Below are 18875 nucleotides of genomic sequence, written 5' to 3'. Positions count from 1 at the left end.
GATGAACTACAACCCAACAAACAGCCTGACCATCTTATATATATTATATATATTAGAAAACATACACATGCTTGATGGGAAAGCATGAACAGCAGTTCATAAATAATTATTCTAGAAGGGAAAAAATTAAAAATTTTTCCAGTCATTTGTTAATGAAAAACTAAATGTCATTCTAGAAATCAGAAACATCAAGTTCAGTTATTAATCCCACCACCAACTAATAGGCTATATCCTTTAAAAGGCCTAAATCCACCCAACTATTATCTCTTCATCTGTAAAACTACATTTAACACAACCTGCCTCCTTCACAGGTAAGTTCTGGCAATATTTTATTTATTTTTTTTTAAATATTTATTTTTTAGTTTTAAGTGGACACAATACCTTTATTTATATTTATGTGGTGCTGAGGATCAAACCCAGTGCCTCATGCATGCTAGGCGAGCACTCTACCACTGAGCCACAACCCCAGCCCCAAGTTCTGGCAATATTTTAAATGTGAGGACTTCCTTTAGGACATACTTCAAAGAAGCTGTTGTTTTCAGTTAGTTTCATTTTTTATTATTTAACTTGTTTTTTTTTTAATCGTAAGAGTAACACATGGGCGTTGCCACAAAATAAAAATTCAAATAGTTCAGAAAGAAAAAGAGAATCTTTTTCTGCCTTATCTACTAATCTTATTTCACAAAGGTAATCACTGTTTCCTACAGTCTTCCAGAAATGTTCTAAGCATATGTATAAAATTGGAATACTACTATATAACTTTTCTAAAGTAACTCCCTCTGTATTCGACATTTCCCCCATATCTACCCTGTTCTTTAAGAGCTGCTCAGTATTCCTCCCTTTCCAGGTAGTCCTTATATTAAACAATGTTGCAATGAACATCCATCTACTTACTTGGTAATTTGTTCACATTCATCTGTGCCATAATTTGTCAGACTTAGAATTACTGGACCACAAGCTAAATTATGACGTCAATTTATCTCATACACATATTTGTCACCTCTCACCAAGAGAACAGAAAAGTAAACTCAAAACACATTGGAAATGATCAATGCTTTGTTGAAAAACAAAGCTTAAATGTTTCTTCTGCATATAGTTTAATGAGAAAGTCTACCACTAAAGGAATTAACATAATTTTAAATGTTTTAAGAAACATAATTTATGTTTCCACAATCTCTTTGAAGAAAAATAAGAACCTACAATTTCTATTTGGCAAAAGAAACCAAAGTATTAATAACAATAACACTAAGACACAAGAAATGTTCTCTCCTAAGTTAGGCCTGGCCTACTTTTATATCCATAAAAGAAATGAGAGTGTACTTTCATTCTTCTGTGAGGTTTAAAAAAAAAAAATTTACCTAACTCCATTACTCTATGCATAAAACAAACATAGTATGTATTTATAACTAAATTCTAGTCAAAATTTAACAAACTAAGTAGTTTCCTAAATAGAAAAACTTAAAGAAAAAAACACTAAAATTTCTATTGGAATCTATATTTCAAATATCATTTGAATTATATAATCAGATAATAACCAAAAAAAAAAAAAACCTTTCTGGGCTGGGGCTGTAGCTCAGTGGTAGAGCGCCCGCCTCGCACATGTGAGGCACTGGGTTTGATCCTCAGCACCACATAAAAATAAAGATAGATATTGTGTCCATCTACAATTAAAAAAAAAAAAAAAAAAAAACTTTCTATTTACTGACTGACCCCCCCCCCCCAAAAAATAGTAAGGAATCCAAAATATAGTTAAAATAAGAATTAAACTTGCATGATATGTAAAACAAATTAGTTTAAAACCAGTAAGAGAACGAAATAATATGAAGGGATGCTATAGCTATAAAACCTCTAGATACTATCATTTCTGTTTTATTCTCAGGTGTTTTAAAAAGCTGTTATTGGCATTAAATTAGAAAACTATTAAGACTTAGACTTTTTATATCTAACTTAAGACAATTAAATATTAGAACAGGAAAATATAAAATCCAATGCAATTTAAAGCTCTTGTATATATCTGGTCTTTGGAAGAAGAGTTATTTTAATTAATGAGCCTTCAACCACCAAAAGGGTATTTTAAATAATGTAACAAAGGCAAATAAAACATAATGACGTCCCTACCTGAACTCCAAAAATGACAATAAGCTAGCTTCCCCATCTACCTTATAAAGTACCTTCCAAATGCTATCACTCATTCAGCAAAATTTACCAAACTCTTTCCAAAAAAAAAAAAAAAACACCAATGCTCTTCAATTCATGTTATTGAATCATGTACAGGTTTTCAAGTACCTTGTAGTTAATAAAGGAGACATACAAGTAAAAGATTAAGTGTAATAAAATGAATGAAAATTAGTGCTTTATTTACAAAGTACAAAATTATTGAGGAAAATGAGAAGCTTTGCAAAGAAAGGTGGCATCTGAGCTGTGCTTGTGAAGATGATCAAGATTTTGAAATATGAAAAGTGTGGGGAAAATGTAATACATTAGAGTTGGCTACAAATTATAGAAACCAATTCTGGCTAATTTAAGCAGAAAATGAATTTTTTGAAAGAATTTTGTAAAACTGACGGGACATCTAGAGAACCAGGCTGAATTAGAAGCAGGCAGCTGCAAACTCAACAGTAACCTAATAGACTAGCTAAGATGTGTGGTGACTGCCACAATGAAGGAACTGTCCCTGCTTCAAGATTCAGAGCCTAATAAAGGACATTATTGCATCAACTGGTAAAAGCTCTATAAGATTAGATGACAGTATTGTAATAATGTTAATTTCCTGTTTTTGATCACTGTGCTATGGTTATAAGAGATTTCCTTGCTTTTAGGAATACACACCCAAGTGTTTAGGAGCAAAGGGACATCATCAAAACTACCTCTTAATCTTAAAAGTTCAGGGTGGGGAATGGGTGTGAGTGTAGAGAGAGAGAGACAAAGTAGGAGAGAAAGGGGAGAGGGCCAGGTACAACCCATCCAAGCTCAAGTGACCATCTTCCCTTCTGTACTTCTATAGTGAGGGACACCACAGAATCCCACCACCCAGAGATAATCCCTACAGTTTTTATGTGCATTGTCTTGCCTGTCTTCCTTATTTTATAATCAAAAGTATATTTGTAGGGCTGGGGATGTGGCTCAAGCAGTAGTGCGCTCGCCTGGCATGCATGAGGCCCGGGTTCAATCCTCAGCACCACATACAAACAAAGATGCTGTGTCCGCCGAAAACTAAAAAATAAATAAATAAATAAATATTAAAAATTCTAAAAAAAAAAAAAAAAAGTATATTTGTAGAATCCTTTTTTCAAGACAGATTATGTTTCTGGCAATACACAACCATAAAAAAATGAATAAAGGGAAATAATCTATTTTCCCCCACACAAAACACAGATTGTTATGTATCCCTATATGTATCCTTTCAGAGTTTTAAATGCATACATGTACATACGTCATAATTTTCACATCAATATAATAGTGTCTTTTTTAAATTTAAGTCTCATGACATCTTTCCAGTTTTACACGGAAAGAATGTACATCAAAATGTTAACGGTAATTATTTCTGGGTGATGATATTAACAGTAATTTCTACTTTCTTCTTGATAATTTTCTCTTAACAGCAGAAAAGATGAAAAATTTAGCCCCAGGATATAACCTTTAACCTTAGGACATGACTTCCAAACTCTGATATAAAAGAGGAGGAAAAGAAACAAGAGGAAAGGACCTGAGAGGTCACCAATCTAAAATGTTATGAAAGAATAACCTTTCCTACATCCCTTCATCCAGCTGTGGCTGAAAACAGGATGATGTGTTAAGATTGGTAGCCATGATGGCAACTGCAGCTATCTTTATGTCCCAGGCTCTGTGCTGAGCATAGACATACACTGACACATCTAATCATGACACCACAACATGAGAAAATACTAAAAGAAAACATAAGATGGAATTTTAGGACTATTCCAACAAGGGATAAAAGCCTAAAATTTTAATACAATGGGTTACAATACCAGCATAAATTAAAAAGTCATATCATTGTTTTTCTAAATGATTTACCATAATTTTATTTAATATAGTTCAACAGAGATGAATAAAGCAGGACCTTCACTCACTGAACTGAATAAATTAAACACATTTATTAATAAAGGCTTTGTTCCAGATACTGTAGTTAGTATCAAAGGTCCCACTACTATAATTACTACTAAAGCCTGATCCTTACAGCCAAGTTGCATCCACAGTACTTTGTCTTCAGTAAAGGTGCAAGGGGTTCACTACAATGTTAAGACATAAAACAGAGTGGATTCAAGGGCTGCTTGATTAAATCCCAGCTCTCCCACTGCCTATGAAAGCTGAGGCAAATCAGTTAAAGCATAAAAATTAAGATTGTATGTATATATTGTTTGTATTATATATATAATATATATGTATATATATTATATAGTATATGTGTGTGTGTGTGTGTATATATATATATATATATATATACACATGTCATATAAAATAGAGTTATTATAAGGACAAAATGTGATAAATAGTGGGCACTAGGCTGGTGTTGGTTTCTGTCATTTCCTTCCTCAAACTGGCAGGTAAGCTGACCCTAAAATTTTTTTCATTACCTCATTCAGGTTTTGCTTGCCTACCTTAATCCTGACAAGGTTAAGGTTTTTACACTTAAATTTAAGTTTTATAATTTTTCCGGCTCCATAAGTCTGTATACAACTATCATCTTTAGAGATATCTTACCTACTGTGCCCTTAGGATATTACAAATTTAGAGCTGAGGTGAGAAGGATAGCTCAGTGTACAGCATGTGGCATGGCCCCAGATTGTATCCCTGGGAGTGGGGTGTTGGGGATATTTTGCAAATTTCAATAATAGGAAATTCTGCCTGAATAAATTTTTAAAAGAATTTTTAATCTATGTCTTACATAAGAATTCAAAATACAAACATAATTTTGCACTACAAATGTAAAAATAACAGAATAGCTCATAAAGACAGTATTCTAACTACAGTAGCTAAGATATGGTAAGAGTTGGCTCATATATATACCATTCCCTGCTCCAATCTGAGAAATTTCCTCTATGAATTTAACACTGATCATATCAAAACTCACACCTGACTGCTGAAACATTCACACACTGAATATTCAAAGAGACAAGGCAAGTAACCTCTGATTACACAGGTAAGTGTAACAGGACTACGCTTTAAAAAAAAAAAAAAACTCATCTGAACTCGCCCCCAAATGTCTGGAGCATTCTTTCATTCAACTTTATTATTATTATTATTATTATTATTATTATTATTATTATTATTATTATTATTATTCGGAGCATTCTTTCATTCGACTTTTTACCATCATCATCATCATTATTATGCGCCCGCTGCATGCCAGACACTGTGTAGGGAGGAACAAAGCCACCCACCCCTTGGATCCTCAGACCCGGAGCCAAGGTGATAAAACAGCCGGGGGTCTGGGAGTCTACAGACCAAGCCCTGGCCACGCCTCGCCTGCGGGGTGACAGCAAGGGACCCAAAACGCCCTAGACCAGCAGCCAGACGCGCAGCCTCGGCCCTGGGTCTCGAACTCCAGAGCGCGACCGCCGGGCCAAGGCGGAAGCCCACAAGACTTTACTTCCCGCAGGAGGAAGCAAGAGCCACCTCGCGAGCATCTGCGCGCCACCGCCACCCTCGCGTCCCGCGCAGGCGCACCGCTGCCGGCTCGCGCGCACCCGCACACTCGCCCGCCTTCCCGACTTGGCCCCGGCCCAACCAGGCCTGGCTGCGTGTCGCCGTATCCCACCAGCCATCGCCTCTTACCGGCGCGCTAGCCCCGGCGCCGCGGCCTCGAGGTTCCCGGCGGCCTCCTCGCGGGGCGCCTCCTCCTCGGCTGCCGCGGCCTCCGCGGAATCCCCGGCCGCGACCCCGGCGTCCGCCTCCGTCCCCGCCGCCGCCTCTCGCCACCGCCGAAGCAGCCCCGGCCTGCTCGCGGTCGCGATCCCCGCCGGGCCGATCGCGGCCGGGCCGCCGCCCGCGACCGCCCCGAGCTCCTCGCTCCGCCTGCATCTGGCCGCCGCCGGCCGAGCTGAGCGTGCGGGAGCCGGGCCGCCGCAGAGACGCCCTGGCCTCACCGGAAACGGGCCGCACGGAGCATCCGCGAGCGACAGGCCCCCGGCGGCGGCGAGGCGCGGGGAGTGGGGCCCCGGGTGGACGCGGGGCGGGGCGGCCCGGGGTCCGGCAGGTGGGGCGGGAGCACCGCCGAGCGAAAGCCTGGGGATTCGGTGGGAGCTGCAGTGGGGGACCGGGCCGCCTCAAGGCCAGAGACTGGTATGGGGTGGCGTGGTAAATTAAAAGATGCCCTGAAACGTTTGTATAATAGAACTCATTTGTAAAAGAAAAAAAAAATCCGTGTATTTGCATTAGAAAAAGTCTAAACAAGTATATACCAAAATGTTGGTTAAGTGTTCGATTTCCATTGAGTTACATCTGTTTAATTTTCATCTATTTAATTTCCTAATTTTCAAGGATGGAATTATTTTTAAATTATATTGAAATCAATTTAGAAAGGTGTAGGAACCCGGTGGGTTGCCCAACTGCAGCAACTGGGAGTAGGAAGCAGATTATAATATGTAGAGAATAGAAGGGGCCGGTAGGTCTTCAAGATAAATTTTGTGGAAATAATCACAGTGGTTGGGAGAATTAAGTGCTCATGTACTCAGTAAATGTAAGCTATACTGTGAAGCAAATGCTACTGAAGCCCCTATTTTTCAGGTACCATAATAGAATATAAAACATTTACTACAGTGATACAGCTAGATAGTGATGAAACTGACATTCTAACTTGGACAGTGCCCTCCAAAGAGAAAGGGAGAGCAAACAGTTGGTTATACAGACTCATGGGAGCCACTTTTAACCTTGTTCTACAGAAACCACATGAAAATAATGAAAACAAGGGTAAAAACGTCAGCCTAGCAAAAAAAGGTGTTTTTTTTTTTTCTTTGCCAGCCTTTGTGGCCTTTTCTTAAACCCATATATAGTTAAAGGTGTTCTTTGCTTCTAATCATCTGCTCTGCACAGACACGGTGCAATGTCCTGAATTTTTTTTTTAATGTCCTGAATTTTTAAAAAAGACATTGACCCTACCCTGAGTAGCTCATTCCCACAAGGAAGATAATCCTATGAACAGATTATTACAGTCCAGTGGTCCCAGTGCTGTGAGAGGTTCAAGATCAAGAGCCGAAGAAGTATGCCCAACAAACAGGCTAAAGTCTGTTGGGTGAACAGGAGTTGGACTTTTTGATAAGGAGCTTTTCAGGCTGAGGGGACTCCTGAGGACTGTAAATTTGGAACAATCTTAAAAAATAGTTAACACTTGGCCATGGGCAGTAGCACACACCTGTAATACTTGGGGTTGCTGCCAGCTAGGCAACTCAGCAAGAGCCTGTCTCAAAGAGTGGTATTGCTGAGTGATAGAACACTTTTCTAGCAGGCACCAAGCACCTAGGTTTGATCCCTAGTACTGCAGAAGGAAAAAAAAGTAACACTTAGTATTACTGCAGAAGGAAAAAAAAGTAACACTTAGAACACTGTTCTAAGTACTTCCCATATGTCCCCTTGTTTGAACCTCAGCAACCCTATGAGTAAACTGGTGTTATAACATCTAAAACACTGATGTTAAATAACTTTAAAGATCACACAGCTAAAAGCTGTGAGGTCAGTGGTAGAGCACTTGCTTAGCATGTGTGAGGCCCTGAGTTTTGATCCTTCATTCTTTGCATCTCAAAACCAAAATCATTTTCCCATTCTGTGTGTGTGCTCAAGGGGAAGAACTATTGAATTTGAGAACTCAGAATAGGGATGAATATCTTAATCCTGAGTGACATTGGCTGTCTTAATTTCACAAGCAGACAAGAACTAGCTCCCCTCTTCCACAATGTGAGGAGGAAACTGCTATGACAAGAAGGCAGGCCTTCACCAAAAATTTGCAGATGCCTTCTTCTTGGACTTGACAGCTCTCTAGGATTTTTTTTGTGTGGGCACTAATCCCATTTGTGAGGGTCCCACCCTCAGGACCTGTTTGCCTGTCATAGGCCTGATCTCCTAATACCACCACATTGATGATTGAATTTTAAGTGACTTAGAGGAGACAGACATACTACAGTAAGGAGAAAAGGACATGGAAGAAAGTAGTTGAATATTTACCAGCATACCACTGGTTGGGGTTCCCACTAAAACAGAGATCCACATATTAATTTCATCAATATTTATACAAATCACAATACCTCACATGACCTTGGCACATTTAGAGCTTCATAAAATTTTTGTGGTGGCTTATTCTCTGAGAATGTTTAACAGCATCCCTGGCCTCTCCCCACTAGATGCCAGTGTCAACCCTTCTACCCTAAGTTATGACAACCAAAAATGTCTCCAGACTTGCCAGATGTCCCCTGAGAAGCAAAAATTATGGTAGATGAGAATCACTAGAACAAATCAATGTAAGTATACAATAGTTTTCAAGAAATTTCCAAAAGTATGAGGTTGAAAAGATCATTGGCTTTCAAATTAAGCCAGCTTCATTAGAACACAGTAAGTAAATATGCTTGATACTTTCATTTAGCAGTCAGTAACACTATGAGAAGGTATTTACTATGCCTGTTTGACAGACTTATGAAGAGTGGTAGTAACACTTATTCGTTTAACATTTTGCACCTGACACTATTCTAAGTACTTTACACATATTCATTTAATCTTCATAATACCCATAGAAAACAATGCCTTTATTACCCCACCACTTTGTCTCCCTACTCTCTAACTTGGGGACATCTCTTCAGCAACTCTCCCTACATGCCAGTTTTTAACCTTCAGAAGGACAATTCACATTACCATAAAAAACATGTATTATTTCCACCTTTTTCTTTGTAAAATAACTGCCTCCTGATCCAGTTTTCACTCCATTTCTCTACCCCCATTATAACAGAGCTGCTCAAAAGAGTCATCAGTTCTCCCATTCACTTTCTTTTCCAGGAGGCTTTCACACTATTGCACCGTAACAGTGTATCAAGATTCATTATGAGCTTGGGGCTGGGGTTGTGGCTCAGCAGTAGAGCATTCACCTAGCATGTGCGAGGCCCTGGGTTTGATCCTCAGCACCATATAAAAATAAATAAAATAAAGATATGGCGTTCAACTACAACTAAAAAATAAATCTTTTTTTTAAAAAAAGATTTATTATGATCAAATGTAACTAAATCCAATGATCAGGTTTCATTCCTAGTCTTTATTTATCAACCTCATATGATACACTTGATCATTCCCTCCTCCTTGAAACATTTTCTTTTTGTTACTTGCAGAACAACATGCCATCCTTGGAAATTCAAAGATAAATAAATAGTCCTTGTCCTTAACTCTGTTGGGAAGACTTAGGGAATAGTGAAGGGCTTCTGGATGTTCCAATTCACCTATAAATCTATTGTGGCGCTGCTTCCAGACTTCTTCATATCAAGACACATATAGAAAATGATAATATTTAAAATGAAAATCATGATCTGAGACCGCTTCTAGCAGAGGGGGACAGCCCTCCCCACCTCCACCCCCAGCCTCAAGGTCTGGGAATACAGGATATGCATTAAGTGGCTCCAGTTTTTGCCTTCATGTAAAAAAGTCTCATCTGTTTCCTTGTCCTACACTAACAATGCAATCATTAATGTCCTCCATAACAATCACATCAATTTGGTCTAAAAGTTCAACATTATTCCTAGATCCTCCTTTTTAGAACTAAAAAAGACTAACTCCTTCAGTTCAAGGCCTGTCATGTATCTCTTTTATATGCTCTATAGCATCTAGTACAGTGGTAAAAGTGGCAAATGTTTTTAAAAGAATGTCATGTTACAATCTTGCTGCAGATTCGGTCTCTTCAGAGACATTGAGAAATCATCTCCTAATTGCCAAATCTTTAGATAGCACTTCTACTCTATCAACCAAAAACGGTTAGTTAGAGATGTATCTTACTTTAAAGTAGTCACTATGCCTCTTGTAGTGGCACACACCAGTAATCCCATCAACTCAGGAAGCTGAGACAGAAGGAGCAAATTTAAGCCTCGGCAATTTAGCCGAGTAGCTTAAGGACACCCTGTCTCAAAATAAAAAATAAAAATGGCTAGGCCAGGCATGGTGGTGCACACCAGTAATCCCAATGGCTCGGAAGGCTGAGGCAGGAGGATCACGAGTTCAAAGCCAGCCTCAGCAAAAGCAAAGCACTAAGCAATTCTGTGAGACCCTGTCTCTAAATAAAATACAAAATAGGGTTTGGAATGTGACTCAGTGGTCTAGTGCCCCTGAGTTCAATCCTTGGTACCAAAAAATAAATAAATAAATAAAGACTGAGGATGTAGCTCAATGGTAAAGTGCCCCTGAGTTTAGTCCCTAGTATCAAAAAATAAAATAAATTTAAAAATAAATAAATAGTTACCAAGTCCAGAACATCCCTTTCTTGTACTTTTCTCATTGGAAGTCCTTTCTGATACCTAACCCATTGTTACCACATGTGTTTTAAGCCTACTTGCTCTGGATTTGTTCTTGAAAAGGAAGAGGAGCTCATTAACATTTCCCATAATAATGACATGAGCTTGTTCTGTTGATGTCCCAAAATCAATGGGCTATAGACAAAAAGTTTTCCACTGCAGGCTGCTATAGAAACAAAAAAACACAGCAAGGACAAGTTGAAGCAAAAAGCTCTTCAGAGAAAAGGGATTTCAGAAAATCAAGGCCTAAGTTCACTTATGCAAAGCCTCAGAAGTCAAGGCCACTCTCCAAGGAAAGGAATTCATTTAGGACACAGTGTTCACCTTTTGGTTTTTATGTTGTTTTTCTTCTATTGTAATTCATTGACTACAAAGAACAAAAACACAAACTGCTAAGGTTGGGAACACAAAACTTTTTATTCCCCTGCTCTCTGTTAATGCTGGCACCCTAGAAATAAACATTCTCTGGACAGTGGGTGAAAAGTAAGGACTTTTACAGTTGGAGTAACCAAGTAAGAGTCCGGATCCCACACCCAGATAACCACATGCATTTCATTTGCCTCCTTTTGCAACTCCTCCACCCCCAAAAAATAAGAGTTACTCCTCCATAAACACAGTCTTTTGCTCAAGAAATTTTTTTGTTTTGTTTAATGATTCAAGAAATGTATGATGGAAACTAGGCATGGGGGTGTACACCTGTAATCCCAGCAACTAGAGAGGCTGAGGCAGGAGGATTACATGTTCGTGAGCAGCCTCAGCAACTTAGCAAGTATCTTAGTGAGACCCTGCCTAAAAATATTAAAAGGGCAGTTTCGTGGTTAACTACTCCTGGGTTCAATCCCTGTACCAAATAAGAAGGAAAGAAAAAGAAACATCTGTTAGAAAACTCTCATGCTTGAAACAGTCTTCACACTCAACTATGATCAGTCCTTCAGTTATAGAGCCTTCTCATGTCCCAAATGCCTTTGTGAAAGGGTCTGTGGAGGCCCAGTAACCTAGGAACCAGAAAAAACCATTCTCCTCCCAAAATGAAAAGAATAGAGGTAAGCAAAGTTGGAAAGATTTATTAATTTCAAACAGGAAGAAAAAACTCAAATGACTTTGTAAGGTAGAAGGAAATCCATAAGTTACTGTGCATTTCAATTTAAAATTCCAGTTTAACAGCATCTTTGTGAGCTATAGTTCGCCTTTTCTAAGAAGTTGAGAAATTATTCTTAGCCTTATATTTTAGGGGATCACAGCATCAAGAGTACTTGGGTTTTTTTAAAAACTGTGGAATTGCAAGCCCCCTTCTAAAACTTAACAAGTTCCACCAGGTAATTTATATACATGTTAAATTTTGAGAAGCACTGATTCTAGTTGTAGGGATTACTCATTTATAAAGAGCTACCAGGTGATGCCAGCGTTGCCCTCTAATAACTTCACCTGGCGCATCACTGGTTTTCCCCCTCTAACTGTACATGAGGATCACCTAAGGAATTTGAAAATGAAATTATACCCAAGTCTCTCTCAAGTAGTTTCTGAGTTAACAGGCCAGGGATGAGGCCCAGACATTAATACTTTTCTAAAGCTCCTGGGTGGTTTTATTGTGCAGCCTATGATGAGATCTGCTTACCTATATCAACCCTTCATTTTGTAGGAATCAAACCTCATCCCCAAACTCACTGATGGAGGACAGGGGAGGGGGAGGGACAGGTTGCCATGCTCACATGTTAGCAGGGCCTGGTGAGTCCGAAGCCAGTGGGCAGACTGGGAAGCCAGCAGGAATTGATGTTGTCCTCTTAAGTCTTCCACCTGGAGGCAGAAATCCTTCCTTTTCTAGAAGTCTCAGTCTTTTCACTTACAGTCTTCAAGTGATTGGGTGAATTCCATCTACATTATGAATCCACTTCTGCTGTACTCAAAGTCTACTGATTCAGTGTCAATCATATCTGAAAAGTACTTTTTTTTTTTTAAAGAGAGAGAGAGAGAGAATTTTTTAATATTTATTTTTTAGTTTTCAGCAGACACAACATTTTTGTTTGTATGTGGTGCTGAGGATTGAACCCGGGCCACACGCATGCCAGGCAAGCACGCTACCACTTGAGCCACATCCCCAGCCCCTGAAAAGTACTTTCATAGCAACATCTTGATTGATTTAATCAAACAACTGAGTCCTGTAGTCTAGACAAGTTAACACATAAAATTAACCATCACATTAGATAATGCAGATTCAAATTTACAGAACTATAGTTATCTTGGATCCATTCCATTGTTGAGTTTTCTTATTTTTTCATATGGGAAACCAGATGAGAGAGAAGACATATCCAAGTTACACACACACATTCATGGAGTTCCTGCCCATACACACACACAACTGGGTCATGTGTGTCCAGTGGCAATCTGTCCCCTGCTATTTACCTGTTTATATCCCCAAATCATATCTTGAGGCAGAGTCTTGTCTTGTTCTGTGGTATCTCCAGCATTTGAATCCATCACATAATAGACATTCATTAGGTATTTATTGGGGGAAAGAAAGAAGAAAAGGAGTAATGAAAAATAAAGGAAGTTCTATAGGCTCTTTCTTGCACTGGGTAACTTAGCTCTGGCATCTAGAAAACAGCCTATGATGGCATTTGCCAACAAAATTATATGGTGTAGTGTAACTTTATTTACCCTTTTCAGGTGCCAGGAAGTCTCTGCCTAGTGACCCAGCATCCTTGGGACTTGCGCTGATGACTTTTAGGGTGTTGATAATACCAAGTAGTTATAGATGCAAGGTAACAAGAGTTACATCTGGAAAAGGGAGATTGGGAGCTTAGAGAACAGATTTTGGGGAAGACAAAACCTACTTTTTACCCTTTTGAACTTATCGAAATCTTTATCACATACATGCATAGTTTTTTTTAATTTTGAGACAGGTCTCACTAAGTTGCTGAGGCTACACTTGAACTTAGGATCTTCCTGCTTTTCCTGAATTGCTGGAGTTTCAGGCATGTGCCAATATGCCCAGCTATGTACATAGACTTTTAATCCACAAAGGAAAATTTTTCTTTTAATTTTAAAGTTTAAATTGTCAACAGATAGTTGATTTAAAATACCCATTTTTTTCAAGCAATTATTAATTTTATTTCAGCCTAAGTATAACAGCATACATAAATTCTTTGGGATTAAAGATTAAATCCATATTTGGGGTCTGGGGACATAGCTCAGTTGGTAGACTGCTTGCCTCCTATGCACAAGGCCTTGGAATCGATCCCCAGCACCACAAAAAAAAAAAAAAAAAAAAAAACCCTCTCATATTTGGCCCAGTTGTTACAAGCTATTTGCTCAGTCTTCTGTTTTTTTTATTTTGTTTTTTAATTTTTTTATTCTAATTTGTTATATATGATAGCAGAATGCATTACAATTCATATTACATATGTAGAGCACTATTCTTCATCTCTCTGCTTGTATACAAAGTATATTCACACCATTCATGTCTTTTTCATATATGTACTTAGGATAGTGATGTCCATCTCATTCCACCATCTTTTTTTACCCACTGGCCCCCTCACTTCCCCTCCTTCCCCTCTGCCCTGTCTATAGTTTGTCTAATCTTCCCATGCTCCCCCTCCCAACCCCACTATGAATCAGTCTCCTTATATCAGAGAAAACATTCGGCATTTGTTTTTTGGGGATTGGTTTATTAGTTTATTTCACTTAGCGTTATATTCTCCAATTTCATCCATTTGCCTGAAAATGCCATGATTTTATTTTCTTTCATTACTGAGAAATATTCCATTGGGGGTATATATATATATATATATATATATATATATATATCCCCAATGTGTATGTATATGTATGTATGTATGTGTGTGTATATATATACACACACACACACACACACACACACACACATACCACTTTTTCTTTATCCATTCATCTACTGAAGGGCATCTAGGTTGGTTCCACGGTTTAGCTACTGTGAATTGTGCTGCAATAAACATTGATGTGGCTGTGTCCCTGTAGTATGCTGTTTTTAAGTCCTTTGGGTATAGTCCGAGGAGAGGGATAGCTGGATCAAAAGGTGGTTCCATTCCCAGTTTTCCAAAGAATCTCCATACTGCTTTCCATATTGGCTGCACCGTTTTGCAATCCCACCAGCAATGTATGAGTGTGCCTTTTTCCCCACATCTTCGCCAGCTCTTATTGTTGTTTGTCTTCATAATAGCTGCCATTCTGACTGGAGTCAGATGAAATCTTAGAATAGTTTTGATTTGCATTTCTCTAATTGCTAAAGATGTTGAACATTTTTTCATTTATTTGTTGATTGATTGTATATCGCCTTCTGAGAAGTGTCTGTTTAGTTCCTTGGCCCATTTATTGATTGGGTTATTTGGTTTTTTGGAGTTTGTCTTTTTGAGTTATTTATATACCCTAGAGATTAGTGCTCTGTCTGATGTGCAAGTGGTAAAAATTTGCTCCCAAACTGTAGGCTCTCTGTTCACCTCACTGATTGTTTCTTTTGCTGAGAAGCTTTTTAATTTGAATTCATCCCATTTATTAATTCTTGATTTTAATTCTTGCACTGCAGGAGTCTTCTTAAGGAAGTAGGAGCCTAATCCAATATGATTTGGACCTACTTTTTCTTCTATTAGGCTCATTGTCCCTGGTTTAATTCCTAGGTCCTTGATCCACTTTGATTGAGTTTTGTGCAAGGTGAGAAATAGGGGTTTAATTTCATTTTGTTGCATATGGATTTCCAGTTCTCCCAGCACCATTTGTTGAATAGGCTATCTTTTCTCCAATGTATGTTTTTGGTTCCTTTGTCTAACATAAGATAACTGTAATTATGTAGGTTAATCTCTGTATCCTGTATTCTGTACCATTGGTCTATAAGTCTATTTTGATGCCAATATCATGTTTTTGTTACTATTTCTCTGTAGTATAGTTTAAGGTCTGGTATAGTGATGCCACCTGCTTCACTCTTCTTTCTAAGGATTGCTTTAGGTATTCTGGGTCTCTTATTTTTCCAGATGAATTTCATGATTGTTTTTTCTATTTCTATGAGGAATATCATTGGGGTTTTGATTGGAATTGCATTAAATCTGAATAGTGTTTTTGGTAGTATTTTCATTTTGACAATATTAATTCTGCATATCCAAGAACAAGAGAGTTCTTTCCATCTTCTAAGGTCTTCTTTAATTTCTTTCTTTAGCGTTCTGTAGTTTTTGTTGTAGAGGTCTTTCACCTCTTATTTAGGTTGATTTTCAAGTATTTTTTTTTTTGGAGGCAATTGTAAATGTGGTAGTTTTCCTTATTTCTCTTTCAGAGGATTTGTCACTGATATACAGAAATGTCTTTGCTTTATGAGTGTTGATTTTATATCCTGCTACTTTGCTGAATTCATTTACTAGTTCTAGAAGTTTTCTGGTGGAATTTTTTGGGTCTTCTGGTACAGAATCATATCATCAGCAAATAGTGCTAATTTTAGTTTTTCTTTTCCTATCTGTATACCTTTAATTTCTGTTATCTAGTTGCTCTGGCCAGTGTTTCAAGAACTATATTAAATAGAAGTGGTGAAAGAGGGCATCCCTGTCTTGTTCCAGTTTTTAGAGGGAATGCATTCAATTCCTCTCCATTTAGAATAATGTTGGCCTGGGGTTTAGCACAGATAGCTTTTACAATGTTGAGATATGTTCCTGTTATTCCTAGTTTTTCTGGTGTTTTGAACATGAAGGGGTGCTGTATTTGTCGAAATGCTTTTTCTGCATCTATTGAGATGATCAATTGATGTGATGCGTTACATTTATTGATTTCCATATGTTGAACCAACCTTGCTTCCCTGGGATGAACCCCACTTGATCGTGGTGCACTATCTTTTTCATATGTTTTTGTATTCGATTTGCCAGAATTTTACTGAGAATTTTTGCAACTATATTCATTAGAGATGTTGGTCTGAAGTTTTCTTCCTTTGATGTGTCTTTGCCTGGTCTTGGAATCAGGGTGATATTGGCCTCATAGAATGAGTTTGGAAGTGCTCCCTCTTTTTCTATTTCCCGAAATAGTACTTTACTTTACTTTAGTCTCCAGGTGTTGATGAAGCTTTTATTTTTAAATAAATTAAAGAGTATTGGTACTTTACTTTAAAGGTCTTGTAAAACTCAGCTGTGCATCCAATCTGGTCCTAGGCTTTTCTTGGTTGGTAGGCTTCTGATGGCATCTTCTATTTCATCACTTGAAATTGATCTGTTTAAATTGTGTATATCGTCCTGATTCAATTTGAGAAAATCATATGACATTAGAAATTTTTTGATGCCTTCAATATTTTCTATTTTATTGGAGTACAAGTTTTCAAAATAATTTCTAATTATTTTCGGTATTTCATTGGTGTCTGTTGTGATATTTTCTTTTTCATCACATATTTTAGTAATTTGAGTTTTCTCTCTTCGTCTATTTGTTAACATGGCTAAGCGTTTATCAATTTTATTTATTTTTTCAAAGAACCAACTTTTTGTTTTGTCAACTTTTTTCAGTTCTTTTGCTTCAACTTCATTGATATCAGCTCTGATTTTAATTATTTCCTGTCTTCTACTGCTTTTGGTGTTGATTTGTTCTTCTTTTTCTAAGGCTTTGAAATGTAATGTTAAGTCATTTGTTTGTTAGTTTATCTTCTTTTAAGGAATGAACTCCATGCAATGAACTTTCCTCTTAGTACTGCCTTCATAGTGTCCCAGAGATTTCACTATGTTGTATCTGTGTTCTTATTCACCTCTAAGAATTTTTAAATCTCCTCCTTGATGTCTTTTGCAACCCATTGCTCATTCAGTACTATATTATTTAGTCTCCAGGTGTTGATGAAGCTTTTATTTTTTATTTGATCATTGATTTCTAATTTTATTCCATTATGGTCTGATAGATGCAGGGAAGTATCTCTACTTTTTTGTACTTGCTAAGAGTTGCTTTGTGGCATAATATATGGTCTATTTTAGAGAAGGATCCTTGTACTGCTTAGAAGAATGTGCATTCGCTTGTTGAAGATATATATGTCAATTAAATCTAAGTTATTGATTATATTATTGAGTTCTATAGTTTCTTTATTCAGCTTTTTTTGGAAGATCTATCTAGTGGTGAAAGAGGTGTGTTAAAGTCACCCAGAATTACTGTGTTATGGTCTATTTGACTGTTGAACTTAAGAAGAGTTTGTTTGATGAACTTTTGGGGGCATATATATTTATAATTGTTATGTCTTGTTGATGTATGGTTCCTTTGAGCAATATGAAGTGTCCTTCTTTGTCCCTTTTGATAAACTTTAGCTTGAAGTCTACTTTATTTGATATGAGGATGGAAACCCCTGCTTGTTTCCACAGTCCATGTGAGTGGTATATTTTTTCCCAACCCTTCATCTTCAGTCTGTGGATGTCTTTTCCTATGAGATGAGTCTCATGAAGGCAGCATATTATTGGGTCTTTTTATTAAATTCAATCTGCTAGTGTATGTCTTTTGATTGGTGAGTTTAGGCTATTAACATTCAGGGTTATTATTGAGATATGATTTGTATTCCCAGCCATTATTGTTTATTTTTGGTATTTAACTTGACTTGATTTCTTCTTTGATTAGTTTTTCCTTTAGTGTAACACCTCCCTTTGCTAATTTTCCTCATTGTTTTTCATTTCCTCTTCATGGAATATTTCGCTGAGGATGTTCTGTAGTGCAGGCTTTCTAGTTGTAAATTCTTTTAATTTTTGTTTATCATGGAAGGTTTTTATGTCATCATCAAACCTACAGCTTAATTTTGCTGGATATAAGATTTTTGGTTGGCATCCATTTTCTTTTAGAGCTTGATATATGTTGTATCAGGATCTTCTAGCTTTCAGGGTCTGGGTTGAAAAATCTGCACATAATCTAATTTATTTTCCCTTATATGTAATCTGATTCCTTTCTCTTGTGGCTTTTAATATTCTCTCCTTATTCTGTATGTTAGGCATTTTCAGTATAATGTGGCTTGGTGTGGATCTGTTGTGATTTTGTACGTTTGGCATCCTATAAGCCTCTTGAATTTGGTTTTCCAATTCATTCTTTATGTTTGGAAAATTTTCTGATATTATTTCATTGAATAGATTGCTCATTCCTTTGGTCTGAAACTCTATTCCTTCCTCTATCCTAATAACTCTTAAATTTGTTCTATTTATGTTATCCCATATTTCTTGAATGTTCTGCTCATGATTTCTTATCATTCTCACTGTGTTGTCTACATTGTTTTCAAGATTATATATTTTGTCTTCATTGTCTGAGGTTCTATCTTCCAAGTGGTCTAATCTGTTGGTGATGCTTTCAATTGAGCTTTTAATTTGGTTTATTGTTTCTTTCATTTCAAGGATTTCTGTTTTTTTTAAGTACCTGTATCTCCCTAAG

The 18875-nt window shown here is 37.4% G+C and overlaps 1 protein-coding gene across 1 annotated transcript in view; it reads right to left on the bottom strand.

The window, feature by feature from the left end:
* Aven (apoptosis and caspase activation inhibitor) overlaps positions 1-6134 on the bottom strand; it is a 187464-nt gene extending 181330 nt beyond the window's left edge. Inside the window, exon 1 of the mRNA XM_027925934.2 lies at positions 5797-6134. Within this exon, the coding sequence (XP_027781735.2) occupies positions 5797-6042 (246 nt within the window). The 5' untranslated portion in view covers positions 6043-6134. The remainder of the gene's footprint in view (positions 1-5796) is intronic.
* Positions 6135-18875: the final 12741 nt, after the last annotated feature.

This window comes from Marmota flaviventris, chromosome 2, assembly GCF_047511675.1.
Source record: "Marmota flaviventris isolate mMarFla1 chromosome 2, mMarFla1.hap1, whole genome shotgun sequence".
Lineage (NCBI taxonomy): Eukaryota > Metazoa > Chordata > Mammalia > Rodentia > Sciuridae > Marmota > Marmota flaviventris.
This window is presented reverse-complemented; position numbering and strand designations above follow the sequence as displayed.